At 36.7% G+C, this 18,102-nt stretch overlaps 8 protein-coding genes and 1 non-coding gene across 9 annotated transcripts; 5 read left to right on the forward strand and 4 right to left on the reverse strand. All coding sequences in view use genetic code 12, as the record gives it.

The window, feature by feature from the left end:
* Positions 1–39: 39 nt before the first annotated feature.
* On the reverse strand, positions 40–3,711 carry DEHA2D04488g (DEHA2D04488p; the record flags this gene model as incomplete). Its single annotated transcript, XM_458662.1, has 1 exon — positions 40–3,711. One exon carries the CDS (start codon positions 3,709–3,711, stop codon positions 40–42), a length of 3,672 nt encoding a protein of 1,223 aa, XP_458662.2.
* Positions 3,712–3,966: 255 nt separating this feature from the next.
* DEHA2D04510g (DEHA2D04510p) lies at positions 3,967–5,730 on the forward strand (the record flags this gene model as incomplete). The annotated part of the gene is made up of 1 exon (XM_458663.1): positions 3,967–5,730. One exon carries the CDS (start codon positions 3,967–3,969, stop codon positions 5,728–5,730), a length of 1,764 nt encoding a protein of 587 aa, XP_458663.2.
* Positions 5,731–5,998: 268 nt separating this feature from the next.
* On the forward strand, positions 5,999–6,071 carry DEHA2D04532r. The gene has a single exon. It is a non-coding gene; the product is annotated as a tRNA-Arg (tRNA).
* A 479-nt stretch (positions 6,072–6,550) lies between these two features.
* On the reverse strand, positions 6,551–7,705 carry DEHA2D04554g (DEHA2D04554p; the record flags this gene model as incomplete). Its single annotated transcript, XM_458664.1, has 1 exon — positions 6,551–7,705. The coding sequence occupies one exon, from the start codon at positions 7,703–7,705 to the stop codon at positions 6,551–6,553; it is 1,155 nt and encodes a 384-aa protein (XP_458664.1).
* A 1,304-nt stretch (positions 7,706–9,009) lies between these two features.
* On the forward strand, positions 9,010–9,714 carry DEHA2D04576g (DEHA2D04576p; the record flags this gene model as incomplete). Its single annotated transcript, XM_458665.1, has 1 exon — positions 9,010–9,714. The coding sequence occupies one exon, from the start codon at positions 9,010–9,012 to the stop codon at positions 9,712–9,714; it is 705 nt and encodes a 234-aa protein (XP_458665.1).
* Positions 9,715–9,756: 42 nt separating this feature from the next.
* Positions 9,757–10,821, reverse strand: DEHA2D04598g (DEHA2D04598p; the record flags this gene model as incomplete). Its single annotated transcript, XM_458666.1, has 1 exon — positions 9,757–10,821. One exon carries the CDS (start codon positions 10,819–10,821, stop codon positions 9,757–9,759), a length of 1,065 nt encoding a protein of 354 aa, XP_458666.2.
* Positions 10,822–10,984: 163 nt separating this feature from the next.
* Positions 10,985–14,779, forward strand: DEHA2D04620g (DEHA2D04620p; the record flags this gene model as incomplete). Its single annotated transcript, XM_458667.1, has 1 exon — positions 10,985–14,779. One exon carries the CDS (start codon positions 10,985–10,987, stop codon positions 14,777–14,779), a length of 3,795 nt encoding a protein of 1,264 aa, XP_458667.2.
* A 147-nt stretch (positions 14,780–14,926) lies between these two features.
* DEHA2D04642g (DEHA2D04642p) lies at positions 14,927–17,402 on the forward strand (the record flags this gene model as incomplete). The annotated part of the gene is made up of 2 exons (XM_458668.1): positions 14,927–14,952; positions 15,047–17,402. The coding sequence occupies 2 exons, from the start codon at positions 14,927–14,929 to the stop codon at positions 17,400–17,402; spliced, it is 2,382 nt and encodes a 793-aa protein (XP_458668.1).
* A 401-nt stretch (positions 17,403–17,803) lies between these two features.
* Positions 17,804–18,025, reverse strand: DEHA2D04664g (DEHA2D04664p; the record flags this gene model as incomplete). The annotated part of the gene is made up of 1 exon (XM_458669.1): positions 17,804–18,025. The coding sequence occupies one exon, from the start codon at positions 18,023–18,025 to the stop codon at positions 17,804–17,806; it is 222 nt and encodes a 73-aa protein (XP_458669.1).
* Between the last annotated feature and the right edge of the window lie 77 nt (positions 18,026–18,102).

Raw genomic sequence — 18,102 nt, forward strand, 5'->3', positions numbered from 1 at the left:
AATAAACAATATAACATTCTATACGTGTTTAATTCATTATCATGAGACTATTTGAGATTGACTATCTTCATCCATATCAAGATCCAAGTCGATTTCTGAGACATTGGTAGAAGTTGTCAAAAGAGTATTTTCCTTCTCAGCAACTGTATTATCTTTTGAAGTTTTTTGTCCACCATTTTGCAAGATATTCATCTGTTCTTCATTCAGTTTCAAAAGTTTATAGTATAAACCACCTATCTTTTCACTATTCAAGCTCAACCGACTTAAAACAAAATCATTAACCATTGATAAGTGTATCAATGTAAACAATTTGACTGTAAAAACACACAAATCCTTTTCCGCGAGCCATATTTCACTCTCCTTCTTCTGTTGTTTCTTTAATTGATCAAGTTTTGCTTTAGCTTTGATCTTTTCCTCGTTTTCACCATCCTCGTCACTGGCATATCCATCGTCGGCATCGTCACCGTCGGAATCAAACCCTCTTCTATTTTCTTTTTCTTTTTCTTTATTCAAATTATGAAATTCTTCAAAATTTACATCTTCTTCATCTGTTCTATCTAATTCAACATCAATAAGATTAGCTAATTTGGATTCTTTGTAAAGGAAAATATTAAGTAATTCGTTCTGAAATCTAACAGGAATAGTTTTACTAATATACTTCCCCATGCCATCAGTTTCATTAAAAAATCTATTGAAATTCTTGAAGTTATTATTGTTGTTAAACTTCATATAAAACACCTTCATAGAGACAATTATATCAATTATTTTGGCTCCAAGTAACGTTTTCAACGAATTTAATTTTTCAATCATTAGATAGGCATTTTCATTGGAAATGGAGGACGAGGATGAGCATGTTTCATAAATACCATCGATCGAGCTGAAAAATGATTGAAAAATCTTGAAGTTTGCCTTTAGAACAGAAACCACATCATCAAATATCAATTCAATATCATAATGGTGTTGTGAATTATTGTCTTCATAGGCAGGGACATAAATTAATGTCTCCAATTTCCAAGAATTCCATACCAATATAAAATCTAAAGTAACTTTATATGAATCAATAAATTTATCAATTGTTTGTAGGAAACTGTTTGACCATTGATCTATCATTTTTTCTATGTCTAGCCTATCGAGAACTTTCCAGGTCATTAATTCAACGATTGAAGAAGATGAATTGCCAGACGAGTTATTAATATACTCGTTAATGTTGATATAATTTCCTAATTTTCCGAGTTTTGCTAATGGGTTGGATGCGTTAATCAAAGTATCAATAACAAATTTTTGAGTTTTTAATTCATCATTATAAGCTTCTTGATCACCCAATTCTGTTAGTAGAGTATTGGAGTTATAAATTTCTTTCAATTCTGCAATTAACTCTTGCAATAAATTTTGAATCTTCAACCTAATATCGGTATTCATGATATTTGATGGGGCACTGCTATTAATAGATTGCGTGGGTGACGTATGATTATCATAATTGATCAACAACTTATTGAAATATTCATCAAATACTTGCAAAATAATATCATTTTCAAAGTCTGTGGATTCATAAGATTGATAAAAACTTATGATTTTCGAAGTAATATCATTGTAAACATTCAATTGTCCCATACTTTGGAACATTGTATAAATGTTATCACTATGGGAAAATGAAACTATTAATACATTCCATAAATCCAAGAAAATCAAAAACTGATTGTTCGATTTATTCAGTGACTTCTGAATAGCCGGTAAATAATCGATTAATTTGATCAATACAGACGTGTGATTTTCTTCATTTTCGGCTTCGTCCTTGCCTCTTTTAATATTCGAGGACAAAATCGAAGAAATAGATCCGTTGATGAAATTTAATAGATAGTAGTAGTCAGTTTCCCCAGAAAGTTCTAATAATTTCTTGAAATTAGTAACTTCCACATTTTCTTCTTCAATATTCCCCAGTTTGGGATGAAAGGTAATGGACGATAAGTCAAACAATAAATATCGAACTAAAAATTCCCAAGACTTTGCGTAAGATGGCAAACGATAGAGTGACTTGAAGACTGTCGCTATTGGCGTAAAATTTCGAGTACTTGGAAGCTCCGATTCAATCGTGGGTTTATTCTTTAAATAGCTATCGTATGAGTTTTTTAAAAATTTAATTAGGTTTTTCGTTCTCAAACAATCATTAATATCTAGCTTACCATGTTCACTCCCAAATTGTGGGGATTCATAATTTTCGGTAAAAATAGAGTACTTTTCTAATTCGACTTTGGTGCTTTCTAAGTTCACAAGATTTATGAATCTGCTCAACTCCATTTTCAATTTTTCATCAGACGATTGGCCAAATCCAGATCCATAATCAAGCAAGTAATAAAATATTTGGGAGATTTGTAAATTATCGCTTTCTTCGAGAAAGCCTATTTTCAGTAATTCACAGCATATACTAATTAGATTATGCTTGACATTAAAATCATTGTCCTTCCTGCTCATATTAATCAATTGCTTCTTGAATCGTTCAGTAAATTGCCTGAAACCGATACTCATATTTTGATTTCCATTCGATGCATTCTTATATAATTTAAGTAAAACCTTAGTAACCTCAGCTCTTACATGATTGGAAGGATCTGATAATAACCAACCGAAATAACGTAAATACGACGACTGAAAGAAAAAGTCAGGGTATGTAGTCATCCATTGACCTAATTGCCTTAAACACTCCTGTCTAATTGATGCATCAACATCCCTATATCTGTGAATGAATGTCGTTTCAGTTATCTCTCCGAAATATTCATAGATAGTTTCTTTCTGATTATGATAAATATGAATATTTTTAGATATAGCATCGGCTTTGCTATTTCGAGGCTTCTTATTACCTTTATGTTTAGAATTATTAGTGATGTTAGACAATTGTCGTTGGTACTTCTCTAATGTCGTTGTTATTGTCACAACAATGTCACATAATTTGGTTTGAATTGTCAAAAGTATGGTTGTGGAAATATGCCTCAAAGGTCTGACAGTACATGAACTGAGCGACGTAAGCCAGGTCAAAATTTTGTTCATCAAAGGTGCGGCCAATAGTGTTTCTTCTTCACCATCACTATCGTCTTCTTCGTCATCTTGGCTGGCTCGATATAATAACCCTTTCTCATGAGCAAGATAGATCAAATCTTCAAAGAACTCACAAACATTCTTCCTGAAAAACTTCAAGTCTTTGTTGTTCGAAATGAACGGATACTCATGGTATTGCTGCTTTTCAAAAGCTATTGTCAATTCACCTACCGTCTCCGCCGCCGATTCCAAATTAACCAAGTCATGAGGTTGCAAAAGGTAGATACATCCACAGCTTCGTAATAGCAAATTCACCAACGCTGCAATCAGCTCGCTATCCTTATTATTTTCCTCATTCTCAACGTATTCCTCGATCCATTCTAAAGCGAGCTCTTGTGTAGACAAATCTGGTTTCGACAATGCCTTGTATAGTACATTCTCCTCAAAGTCTGGCCCCAACTCCTCGACTGATTTAGGACCAATCTTTCTGGATGTCTTACTTTTTTTTCTTGAGTTTGTAGGTCCTTTGCTACGTTTCTTATTTGCATCTGTTGCCGCCATGTACTCATCATCACTTTCATTAACACCTGTATCCGAGTCCTCTGAATCGCTGTCATCTTTGTATATGCTCGTATCCTTATGCACAATACGAGCTGACCTTCTCGTACCTCTACCGCTGGTCATTATCTAATTATATTCGCTTGTATTTCAAACTACCCAAATTGATTTGGTTGTAAATAACTCGCTTATACCGGTTTACAACAAAAAGACGCGTTCTACAAATGTCGCAAAATATCCGCGACATATATTGCGACGTGCGAAACCCAATTTTAGCATTTTCTTCTCGAATCAAAATGGCCAGTAGCCAAAAGGTATTATCACATATAGAAGAAAAGTCGAAGAAAAGGCAACTAATCAATTAAGAAAGAGCGTAAGAACATGTCAGCATCTGCTTCTATTGATCCAGAAACACCCACTTCTGCTACACCTATTCCAAATGAGGAAATAAGTATGGTTGACAACCCGGTGAAGGAAGAAGATAAACAAGAGCAAAATGGTAAGCCGATTGATGTAGAAAAGGCTAAGAGTACATTTCAAGAAAAGGCGAAAAATTATCTAATTGATCAGTCGAGCCACATTGTGATTCCATCCTTTGCCAAGTGGTTCAGTATGAATGATGTTCATAGTATAGAGAAGAAGCTGTTTCCAGATTTCTTTCCAGTCAAAGATGGTGACATTTTTAAGTCTATTTACAAGACAGGGGAGATTTATAAGAACATGAGAGACTTTATGATTAATTCGTACAGAATCAATCCGTTGGAATACCTAACAGTTACTGCTATTCGTCGTAATTTGGCGGGCGACGTGTCGAGTATTATCAGGATTCATCATTTCTTGGAAAAATGGGGTTTGATTAATTACCAGATTGACCCAAGAACTAAATCCACCGTAGTTGGACCTCAGTATACGGGCCACTTTCAGGTGACTTTGGACACTCCAAAGGGATTGGTGCCATTTATCCCTGATAACATTGAGGTTATTGAATCGGCAAAAGACTTACCTTCACCACCAAACTCAGTTGAAAACGAAACTAATGAGAATGACTACGCAGACCACGCAGACCTCGAGAAGGAGCAAGATATTAAAGTGAAACAAGAAATCCCTATAAACATGGAAGTTAGACGTAATATATATACTAACACCAATGATGTGTCGAAAAATATTAATACTCAAAACATAATCCAATACTTCTGTAACACTTGTGGTAAAGATTCAAGTGAAGTGAGATACCACAATTTGAAAAGCAAGTCATATTCGAACAACCCCAACTCAAATATAAACAATGCTTCTGTTTTGTGTAGTACATGTTTTGACCAAGGATTATTCCCTCTGAATTTCCAATCCTCTGACTTTGTTAAGTTACAAAAAAGTAATGACAATATAGAATGGTCAGAGCAAGAAATTTTATTATTGCTAGAAGGTATCGAAATGTTCGGGACATTTGATGCCAGCTCAAATAATGCAAACGTTTCGTTGAATTCCAACGCAAACGGACAGTGGGATAAGATCTCTGAATTTATTGGGACTAAAACAAAGGAACAATGTTTGATCAAATTTATACAATTACCAATTGAGGATAGATACTTAAACAAATTAATAAATTCCAATAAAAAAGATGACACTTTTAATCAAGAAAAAATTGTCCAAGACATTGTTAGTCAAATAATCTCAAACAAATCAGGACAAGCTTTAGTGGAAGAAAACTCATTGAAAAGTCTAAATGAATCGATAAGCGAACAATCGAATTTAATAAACCAAATTACAGAATTAACTTTAGAGAAGTTCCAGATCAAGATGAATAATTTAAATAATTTAGAATCAAACTTGATTGAAGTTGAAAATTCATTGAACTTGGAAAGGAAGCAGTTATTGATTGAAAGATGGTCAAACTTTGAAAAAATTAATAAATTCAAGAAGTCTCAAGAGAACTTGAGTCCAGAATTGAATAACTTACTTAATGATTTGTTGACACCAATAAATGTAAATGAAATCAATAAGTCGTTTAATAATAATCTCGCTTTAAATAGTGATTCAAACAAAATGGATGTTGATAGCTCTAACAACTTATCGAATAGTATTGATAATGATAGCATCCCGGTAAGTATTGCCAAACCAAAAAATTATCAATTCTGGTCTGGTTAATATATATATTTATGTATTTTAAATTTTGTATTGTAATTTATATTTTTTTAATAAGAGACGGTTGTAATTCTACGTAATATTCGTATACGTGAACATTGTATAATAATGCAAGACGGAGCAATTATGAAAAACATGTACTCTACAATACCTTTGCTTATTAAGCTGTTAAGCAATATGTGCGGAAGTGTCTACATACTCTATTTTATTTCGAATAAACCCGCCCTAATGATATATGATTTTTCGATGTTGTTTAACAGAATATCAAATTGCCTGCGTAGCGTAATGGTTAACGCGTTTGACTTCTAATCAAAAGATTGCGGGTTCGACTCCCGCCGTGGGTTCTTTATTTTTTTTTTATTCGCAAGTAGATCTTGAAATGCTTTATACAATCTGCCTAGGTAAAGTAGTCGGTAAAAATCTAAATCCTAAATAAGTTCTATTTAATAAAAATACAGAACTATATATTAAAGCTTATTAATTCTAAATTATATTTTTGTTTTAATTGAAAATAAATATCTCTATTCTTTTTAGTAATATCTTCATAATAAACTAATTTATTACTTTATATAAAAATATAAATTAATGCTATTTACTGCATTCCTTATATTTTTGGTTTTCTCCCTAATTGTACCTACAATACAAATAACCCGTGATTTATATATTATCATATACTCCTATAATTTATAATTAAACCTGAATGACTCGACCCTATTTGCAAAAAAAAATAAATACTCAAAAAAAGAAAGATAAATTAAGACAAATGATACAACAACTGATGATATTATATTAGTGTGTGTGTGTGTGTGTGTGAATACATCAATTATTTCTCAACTGCATTAATAGCTTCCTTATTAGAAAGCATAGAACTCTCGTTTGACTCACCGTCAGCCACAATCCTTTGATTTCTGACTTTTTCGAACAATTCTTCTTGTTGTTCTTTAGTAAGTTCATGCTTCTTCTTATTTTTAATGTGATACATTGGGTTCAATTTGACTAATGTGACATTCTTCAAGAATGGTAAATGTCCTGTCTTTTCTTCGTACATCATCAATAACAAGGTTACAATCACAGCAATCCAGTAGATGTTGTAAGAAATGACTGAACCGTATGTGGCAGAATTTTGCCATCCCAAAAGAGCGTTGAAGACATCCCAACCATTATCGGTTTCAGGGTTGCAACAATTAACGTGCCAGACCGATTTGGAAATATCGTAAGTACCAGGACCTGAACCATTTTCAGAAGCATCACCACCAGTCGCCTTATTATAAGTGTTGGTTTCAAAGAACCAAACACCTCTGGAAAATAACCCTGCAGCAATCAAGTACAAGATACCAGTGGAAATGATCAAGAAAACTTGTAAAGAAACAGTAGAACCAAAATAATACAACAAGGTACCGACAAAAAGACCTGCGATCAAACCACAGACAACTGGAAGTGGGAAAGATGATGCAGGACTGTCTAAACCAACACCACCAACGAAAACGACAGCTTCTAACCCTTCTCTGAGAGTGGTAATGAATGGCAAGATAAACATACAGTATTTCTTAGTCAAGTACCCAATTCTGAATCTGTCTTTTCCCTTTGGTGGTTCCTTGATTAAAGCCTGTGCCAATTTAACTCTCCATTTTTCTTTCATCTTATTAACACGCAACATAGCAATACCCATCATCGAAATTAATACCGTCGCAATTATACAGAAAATCCCTTCCCATAAATCTTCAGAATTACCCCAAATATCTTTACCTAACGAATAGAATGTACCAATAAAAGCACCTCCCAAAATAAGACATATCAACAACCCTAGAAGCGCCCCTACCCAAACCTGTCTGACTAACTTTTTATATACAGCTGGGTCATTTGTTGCTCCCCCTAAACCTTGCTTTAAGAAGGCTAATAAGACCGAAACGACGACAACAGCTTCTAAGGTTTCACGAAAGACAATGAAAAAAATCTGAACGTTAAATACGTTAACCATTTTTCACTCTCGGTTTGATCTGGTATCTCTTACAAAACAAGAACAAGTATTTTAAAGAACGTACTTTTCTGCCAATTTATACTCCTCAAAATAATTCTTCAATAATCAGATGCTTGGCTGAACTAGTCTCGCATAATCATCTGCATACACCCATATATGGTAATATTGATCAATCTGATAATTTCATGAAAATTTTTTTCCGTCCAATGAAGAAGCTAGTACTCGCTAGACGTGCATGATATGCATAAAGACATAATGCATGTCCTCAATGACACAGTAGTATGAAGGATGCGAACATTGTTGTATGCTAAAATTTTATTATAGTGCAGGCCTAAATAATACAAATGATCCAATGAAAATTCTTTATTCTTTGGTTAGCTGCTTGTCTAGGCCTAAGCCGGGTAGAAAATAGCACTTCTATTGTTCATTGAATCTATTGACTGTTGGGCAATATACCAGTTATTGTTCTGCTTAATATAACAACTGAAGGGAACGCCAATTACATAACTAAGGTATCGCTACGTTGAAACCTATTATGATTCTAACGAAGAAGGTGTGGAATAATACCAGTAACAAGTAAACAGCACATCGCCAATTATACCCGGCATCTACTATTGGGGTCCTATAATTCAGGGATATTAATTACGACAGAAAATTTACGCTCTGGCTAATTCATATAGCATTCCCGCACAATAAGTTTCTGTTACCTCTTTGTATTTCCGAAAAGAAAATATGCGGTGGTGCAAACCTATAGCATAAGGCTCTTCTCGTGCGAACGAGACATCTGTCACTCATGGTAGCGTGGGAATGCTGAAGCAGGAATTTCCGTTTTGGCAGGTCTTATTGTATAAACCTAGTTTAGCGTCAAAGAGTCTTGGCTTTTTGTCGCTTACTTGTCGATACCGTTCTGAGTGTCTTACGAAGGAACGGTTTTCACCTGTGATTAGAATAGGCATCAGGAACGCGGTTGTTGTGGTTTGCATGCGATATCGGCCCTATGTAGACTTTTGCTAATTGATGTAAGCATGCGCATGTTGATGTTCATCTTATTATAGGCCGATACTGTCGGTTAAAAAGATAGTGGTACGTGATGATTGAGTCTTCAGTATGCCCGGGGAGATGGTGATAGGTGGGACTAGACCACAATAATTGGTGTATGGATGTGGTGTATGGAATTTTTATTCTCCACATCCCCGGGAAGGCCCGATTTCCGCTCCGAATGGTTCAATTACTGTTGATTCAGCTAATGGTGTACAATACAAAGCTGGAATTGGTACTATACTGATAACAAACTCGCCAAAAAAATGTCAGGATTAAGATACATTGATAACGCAAGGAAAATATTGTGTATTGGGCGTAATTATGCCGCTCATATTAAGGAATTGAATAGTGCTAAACCTCAACAGCCATTCTTCTTCTTGAAGCCATCCTCGTCGATTTTGAAACCGAACAATGGACCCTTTTTAGTTCCAAAAGGTACCGTTGTGCATCACGAAGTTGAATTGGGTATTATTTTGAATAAAACGTTGGTGGACTTACCGGAAAGCTTTTCTCACGAGCAAGCGTTGGATTGTATTGATGGTTATGCATTGTCAATCGATATGACAGCTAGAAATGTTCAAGATGAAGCTAAGAAGAAGGGTTTGCCATGGTCAATTGGTAAGGGGTTTGACACTTTCTTGCCATTGTCGCAGTTTATCCCTAAGTCACAAATCCCTGATCCATATGATGTTGAATTGAGTTTAAGCATCAATGGACAAGTCAAGCAGAAAGATAGAACCGATCTTATGATTTTCCCAATCCACAAAATATTGTCTCATATGTCGGCAATCATGACTTTGGAAAAAGGTGATCTTATCTTGACTGGTACTCCAAAAGGGGTTGGTCCAGTTGTTCCTGGTGATAAAATCAAGGCTACTATTACAGCGGGCGGTACGGTTTTAAACGATGCAACCATTGAGATAGATACCGAACAAAAACCTGGTCCTTATGAATTTAAAGAAACCTAGATATAGCTCCAGCTAATTTTAATAATCTCTATCTACATAATTCTAAATAAAAATGCCATCTGTTGGAGGACTATATTGTCGTAATATAATATTAGCTTCCGACATCACCTTATGTGATAATATGTCCATTGAATAGCTTTGGGCGTATACAACCTCCTTGATGCCACTTTGAACAATTTTGATTGAACATGTTAAACAAGGGCATGTATTACAGTATAGAACACTATTCTCACCGGTTTGTCCACCAGTAATCCTGTCCCTGCCTGCTTCGAGCAATGCGTTTTCTTCGGCATGTAAGCATAAACATGTTGATAATGCAGCCCCACTGCCTTGTCCTTGGTTACATCTGGAACACCCACCTTCGTTACAATTTGTTAAGTTACGAGGTGTTCCATTATATCCAGTAGCCATCACTCTATTACCTCGGACCACAACGCATCCAACTCTACGTTTCATGCAATTCGATCTCAAAGCTGCCAAGTCTGCCAACCTCATAAAGTACGAGTCCCATGTAGGCCTCAATCTCTCCTGGTTCAATAAATTCAATTCAGACAATTTGACATATAAGCTCTTGATCGATGCAGATGTGTTGATAATCTTAATTTGCGCCTGATTATTTATTTCAATTAACGGGTTGGTGGAGGAAAATAAAAGCCTATCTGACTGATAAATAAACTCCTCAATAGACAACTCCCTTTTTTGTTTAATAGAAAACCTTTTAAATCTCAACTGTATAGGTGCATCTATCGAAATATGCAAAAAGAATGGTCTTTTCTGAAGCGAATTCAACATTTCAATATCACTTATGTGAGAGATTACAAAGTTCATCCGCCAGTTCGTCGTAACGTATTCAAGCAACTCGTCCAACTCATTAAACAGATTATACGGTTCCATCGATCCATTATTTATCTCCTTAGTTGTAATATCGTCGTTTGAGATAGATAATTCTTTAATATCAATTACCGATGCTGATTCACAAGACCCGGATGATTCGACCTCTTTATCCCCATTTTCCTTGAACACTAGCAACTTAAAGCCTTGAAATGTCAAATATCGAGCAACCTCTGTTTTTCCCGAACTAAGAGTTCCAGATATACCTATTAACATCCTTTTGTAGTACTATTCTGGACGCTAATTGGAAGTTTTCATACACCTTTTTCTGGCGCGTTTAAATTAGCAGCTTAATCAGTCGCAAACCAGAAACGGATATCTTGCTCTTTATCTATTTTAAACGATTTCATAGCCATATATCCTATAATTATAGTTTAATATGAATAGAGTCACGCTAGCATTGACTAGTTTTCTTTGCTTTTTGGGATTTGCTTTAAGTGTGGTCCATGAGGATGGGTTCTGTGCAATGTATGATAATTGCGGTAAGAAGTCACTTTTTGGTAGTGAATTACCATGTGTGAATAATACGGAGGCAGTAAAGCCATCAAAGGGCTCTATTGAGATACTAAACCGAATATGTGGTGCCGATTTTCCTATGGAGAGAGTTTGCTGTTCTGAGAAGCAACTATTAAATTTAGAATCCAATTTAAAGAAAGTTGACCCATTAATAAGTTCATGCCCTGCTTGTCGGAAGAATTTCTACGATTTCTTTTGCAAGTTCACATGTTCTTCTAACCAGTCGACATTCATAGATATCACTAAGACTTCAGAGTCTATAGACCAGAAGAAGGAAATAGTAACAGAATTGAGTCAATTCGTAGACTCGGATTATGCCTCAGAGTTCTTTAATTCTTGTAAAGAGGTAAAGTTCTCAGCAACTAATGGATACGCTATGGATTTGATTGGGGGAGGTGCCACGAATTATAAGGACTTTTTAAAGTTCTTAGGTGATGAAAAACCGCTTTTAGGAGGATCTCCGTTTCAAATTAATTACGAATATGCTACAACTGAGAGACAACAAAATGATGGCATAATCTTAAGATCTGGCGATATGAAAAGCTGTGATGATAAAGATTACAAGTGCGCCTGTTCAGACTGCTCAAATTCGTGTCCAAAATTACCTGGCTTTAAAAGTTATGACAAAAAGTGTACGATAGGTGTGTTACCATGTTTTTCGTTCGCCATCATTATTCTTTGGGGTTGTTTAATCTTGATCTTAGGAGGATACCACATTTCTATTGTAAGATCAAAGAAAAATGATACTAGGCGTTGGAGTAATAGTTTAATAGATGATGATGATGATGACGACGTAGGAAACACCTACCATTTCACAAGAAATAGCAATTCATCTAGTCTCGCTGTTCTAGAAGAATATCATATGAAACTAATTGGCTATATTCAAACTGGGTTTGAGTATATCGGTTATTATTGCGCCCTGTTACCGGGAATAACTATTGGGGTTTGCATAGTGGTGACGCTTTTCATGTCAAGTGGATTATTCTGGCTCAGTCTTGAGATAAATCCTATAAACTTATGGGTAAGTCCTGAAGAACCGGCGCTTAAGAATCTTCAGTTCTTTGAACAAGAATTTGGGGAATGGTTTAGAATTGAACAAATAATCATCAGTTCCAGCAATGAGAGTCAGCCTATTCTTAATTGGGAAAACATCCAATGGTGGTTTGAAAAAGAACAAGAATTAAGAAGCTTGACGATTGGTGATGATGAAAATTTTGGCTTAACTGACCTTTGCTTCAAGCCAATGGGTGATGATTGTGCCATTGAATCTTTTGCGCAATACTTTCAAGGAGACATAAAAAATCTTAAAGAAGACAACTGGAAACAACAACTCAAGAGTTGTACAGATTCACCGGTGAACTGTCTACCTACATTCCAACAGCCTTTAAAGAAAAATCTATTGTTTGACAAAGAAGATATTTTCGATTCTAAAGCTTTTGTAATCACATTGTTAATCAACAATAACCTGTCAAATATAGAATATACCAGTAATGCTGTCGAGTATGAACATGCATTGAAAGAATGGATATTTGACTTAAGAAATGAAAACACGAATTTGAAAATAGATTTTAGTACTGAAGTGTCATTAACAGAAGAATTGAATAAGTCTACAAATATGGATATCAGTATAATCATTGTCTCGTACCTTTTAATGTTTTTGTATGCTTCGCTAGCATTAGGTGGTAAGGTACCTACAAGTATGAAGTTGAAGGATTTAGTTCATACTAGATTTCAGCTAGGTTTAGGAGGTATCTTTATTATCTTATTATCAGTCACTTCATCGGCCGGTATCTTTTCAATGATAGGATTGAAATCGACTTTGATCATTGCTGAAGTTATACCATTCTTAATTTTGGCTGTTGGTATTGACAACATTTTTTTGATTGTTCATGAATTACACCTTAACAATAAGCTACTTCCTGACGATTCAATTGAGTATAGGATATCTCAGACATTAAAAAACGTTGGTCCTTCATGTTTGATCAGTGCTATCTTGCAATTTGCAATGTTCTTGTTGGCTACAAGGGTTGAAATGCCGGCTGTCAAGAATTTTGCTTTTTATTCAGCGGGGGCAATAATGATGAATTTTATTTTACAAATGACAGGATTTATTGCTTTATTAGCGTTAGACCAAAGAAGATTAGAGGACGATAGAATTGACTGTGTTCCATGTATACAAGTCGACGAACCAATTAGTTTGAGTGATGACGATAGCGAGTATGAACAACCAGAAGAGGTTGAATACAATTTCTCGAAATTAATTGATACCTACTATGCTCCGTTTATACTTTCTAGGACGAATAAGCCTAAAATTCTTACCTTCTTTCTACTTTGGTTAGGTATTTCACTAAGCCTTTTGCCCAATATTCAATTTGGATTAGACCAGAGGATTGCAATTCCATCAGACTCATATTTGATTGATTATTTCAATTCAGTGTACAAATATTTAAACGTTGGTCCTCCAATTTTCTTCGTCATGAAGAACTTAGATGTCACAGAGAGAGAAAACCAACAGAAGTTGTGTGGAAAATTTTCGACGTGTAATGAGTTTTCGGTCTCAAATATATTAGAGCAGGAACTTAAACGGAGTTCTAAATCTACTATTGCGGAGCCTGCTTCGAGCTGGCTAGACGATTTCTTAACATGGTTGAATCCAGATTTGGACCAATGTTGTAGGTTCAAAAAGAACTCGCCCTTCGATGACAAACAATTCTGTACACCCAGCACACCTGAAAGATTATGTGAAGCATGTTATACAGACCATGACCCACAATACAGTAACACGATGGAAGGTTTCCCTACCGGTAAGGAATTTATGTTTTACTTCAATCAGTGGATCGAGGAACCGAGTGACCCCTGTCCATTAGGTGGCAAGGCACCGTATTCCACTAGCATATCAGTAAACCGAAACAAAAGCAAAATTGATTCTAGTTATTTTAGAAGTAGTCATAGTCCATTACGTTCGCAGGCCGACTTTATCAATGCTCACAAGAACTCGCTCCGGATCGTCAGAGAGATTGAATCGTATGACAATGACCTTGATATGTTTGCGTTCTCCCCGTTCTACATATTCTTCGTCCAGTATGAATCGATAGTCAAACTAACCCTCACATTATTGCTAATTGCTGCAATTATCATATGGTGCATAAGTGCGTTCCTCCTAGGCTCGGTATCTTCCGCTACTGTTCTTGTCGTCACTGTGTGCATCGTCCTCGTCAATATTGGAGGCGTGATGTCTCTCTGGTCCATCTCCCTAAATGCTGTTTCCCTCGTTAACTTGGTCATCTGTGCCGGTTTGGCGGTGGAGTTTACTATCCATATTACTCGCGCTTTTACCATCACACCCCCCGATATCTACTCAATAAACCCTAGAGAAAACAAGGCGCACAAGGCCCTTACTACAGTCGGTGGTTCGGTGTTAGGTGGTATAACCCTAACCAAGTTTATTGGAATTTCAGTTCTCGCATTCACTAAATCGAAGATCTTCGAGGTCTACTACTTCAGAATGTGGCTAGCATTGGTCTTTATTGCCGCGATTCATGCTCTATGTTTGCTTCCCATACTCTTGAGTTACTTCGGTGGTTCCAAGCTCATTATTTCTTCGGATGATCTTGCTGGTAATGCTACCGTTCCAGAAACCGGTAATGAAGGGCTTTAACCAGCATAAAAACTAATCCTGTATATAAAGGACGTGACCAACAACAGAAAAATCAGAAATAGCAAGAACAGTATAGCATAGATAATATATCGTAGTAATCCTTGATAAGTTCAAAGAAAACAATATATACAATCAAGAACACTATAAATGTCTACTGTATACACTTTTAAATGGTATGTTCGAGCAATTGGAGAATAATTGATGAAATGTGAAGATATCCTCGATGATTAATCTGGAATCCTTGAACATGAAACTAACGTAAATTAGGCCAAAAGGACCGCAAGAAGTCGTTCTTACTGGTACTTTTGATAATTGGTCCAAGACTTTATTCTTGGTTAAGCAAGCAGATGGCTCGTTTGAATTAACGGTGCCATTGCCAACCCACGATGATGAGATTCTTTATAAATACGTTGTTGATGGTCAATGGAAGGTGTCTCCTACCGAAAAGGTTGTCAAGGATGAAAGCGGCATTGAAAACAATTATGTGGCTGCCAGTGACTTATTTGTATCGCATGATGCAGGCTCGAGAATTCCAGAAAGCGGTGGATTGTTTGTTGCTGGTAACCAATCCAAGAAGGGGGATTTAAATACCACTGTTTTGCCATCAACAGAAGGTAAACATGCAACTGTAGCAGGCGAACCGGGTATCCAAATTCCTCAAGATAAGGATTCGTTAGCGGCTTTCACCAAGTTTGAGAATCCAAATGAAAAGGGTTTGAACACCGCTGCTGTGCCATCAACCGAAGGTCAACAGGCCTCAATTGCTGGGGAACCAGGTATCCAAGTTCCACAAGACAAGGACTCGTTAGACGCTTTCACTAAGTTTGAGAATACTGATAATAATGCGGCAAACGCTTCGGAGTTAAGTCCAGAAGAAAAGAAGAAACAAAAGAAGAAGGTCAAGAGAAGTCAATACAAGGCCAAGAAGAAGAAGAGGGCGGCTGAAGCTGCTGGTGCTTTTGGTGCAGGTGGTGCAACTGCTGGTGGCTTTTCTGATGCATCTAGAGGTGTTCCTGAAGGTGTCGAAGGTACTGACGGTACTGAAGGCAATGATATTACAACCACGGAGGGTGAAACTGAACCAGAAGCAACTCCGGAACCACAAACTCTTGACCCTCAAGCAAGAGATCTTCAGGATGAAACTAGGAAAGATAAGAATGAAGATGAAATCATTGCTGCCGCCGGTCTTGCTGGTGTAGGTGCTGCTGTAGGCGCTGCTGCAAACTCTGGTTACTCTCCTGTGGATAACAAGGAAGCTTCCAAGGTTTCATCAAGTAGCTCTAATTATGATGCAGGTGACAAAAATACCGGTGCTGTTGCACTCGGTGATGTACCTGCTGATAAATCCAATGCCGAAGTCCCATCTGGTTCTTCTGGCTTAGACTCCCAGCCATCAGAATCCAAAAATGAATTCTTACCTGTTATTGGAGGTGCTCCAGCTACTTCTCAAGGAACCAACGTTTCTGACTCACAAGCTGGTGATAAGGCGCCAACTAATGTTTCGGAGACTTCATCAGAACCTTCGAAGGACAACAAGCATGGTGTTCTCGGTGGTGCTGCTCTTGGTGGTGCCGCTCTTGGTGGCGGTGCCCTCGCTGGTGGTGCTGCTGTATCACATTTTGCAGGCGATGCAAAGTCTGATTTGCCTGAATATGCTGGTGATGCTTCGCACTTTGCTGACGAGAAGAAGTCATCTTTTGCACCTGGTCAATTTTCAAACAAGGAATCCGAGTTACCTAACTATGGTGGTTCTGATTCTAGATTCGTAGATGATAAGAAACAAGGTGGTGCTGCACTTGGTGGTCCTGCTGTTGCTGGTGCTTCTTCGCATGACCACGCTGCAGCTCCTCAAACTGATTCTAAACTTGCCAACGAACCTTATGAATCTCAACCTGCAGAAACATCTAAAGCTGAGAAATACGGTGCTCCAGCTATTGGAGGCGCTGCACTTGCGGGAACTGGTTATGCTGCTACGTCATCTGGCGCCGAAAAGGACTACGCCCCTCAGGCTGTATCCGATGATGTCCCAGTTCATGAACAAAATGTCTCATCAACTTTGGATCCAAAAGCCAAGGAAACCGTTCCATCGAATAAGGAAACCGTCCCACTTAGTAAGGAAACTGCTCCATTGAATAAGGAAACTCAACCAACTGCAGGTGGAATAATTAATGATGCCAATGCCGAAAAGGAAGTCGATGCCTCTCCTGTTACTGGAAGAGAAGGAGCTCCACCTTTGACACAATTTGCTTCCGCTGATGAAATTGTTATTGCTCAAGGTGCTGGTAACAGGACCAATGTCGAAGCTGAACTTCGTGCCAGAGAACAAGGTGATGTGATAGTTGAAGAAATTCAACCCACCGAGTCTGAAAAGCAAAGATTAACTGAAGAAGCTCATTTATTTGATACCTCTAATGAAAAATCTACCTCAGGCGTGAAAGCTAACAATTCCTCTAATGTTGCTCCTGCTACTGGTACTGCTGGTACTGCTGGTACTGCTGGTACTTCATCAAAGAAGCCTACACCAGCCAAGAAGGACGCAAAGAAAGAGGTAAAGAAGGATGCAAAGAAGGACGAAAAGAAAAAGAAGGGATTTTTCTCCAAGTTAAAGAATGTTTTCAAATAAACCTTTTTCTAAATTTATGTTCATTATTTTGATTTTATGTTTTCTAGTCGACAGATGGTTCCAGTGAGCCATTCTATATTGTTTTATTTTTCTATTATTGTGCTATTAATATCCTCCCCCTCTAATTTGTTTGTTTATGTATTATTACAATTTTATAGCTATCATTAAACTGTTATTGATATGGGTTGTTCCTATTCTAATTTATAATATAATTGTATGTATTCCTTTCCTACTGTGCTATTCGTAATATCCTAATAACTCATGTATTATTTTATAACTAATAATATTGACCTACTTATTAAACTATATTTTGATCCATTACTAAGAATTTTTATGCAAACCTATAATACAAAACACACTATTCACCTACTCGAAGTGAATCTCTAATCTTATTCTTCAACTTAACGTGCTTCAAACTGAACCATTCTTCTAGTTCTAGCCTTGTAGATGACTCTGTGACCACATTCCTTACATCTAATAGCATCACTTTTTCCTAATGAGAATGAAGTGGCACATTGGGCACAGTTGTACTTAACTCCCAACGATTTATTGGTAACTTGTCCGTGAGCTGCGTGTGATATAGATGCTGGTGCAGTGAATCCTTCTCTCTGTGGTGATGACATGTTAATATATTATTTCGATTTATTCTAGGATAGAATAGTAATATAGTTGTTAATCTCCATCTCTTTGAAAAATGGGT

The sequence above is a fragment of the Debaryomyces hansenii genome (assembly GCF_000006445.2).
Source record: "Debaryomyces hansenii CBS767 chromosome A complete sequence".
In the NCBI taxonomy this organism is placed as follows: domain Eukaryota; kingdom Fungi; phylum Ascomycota; class Pichiomycetes; order Serinales; family Debaryomycetaceae; genus Debaryomyces; species Debaryomyces hansenii.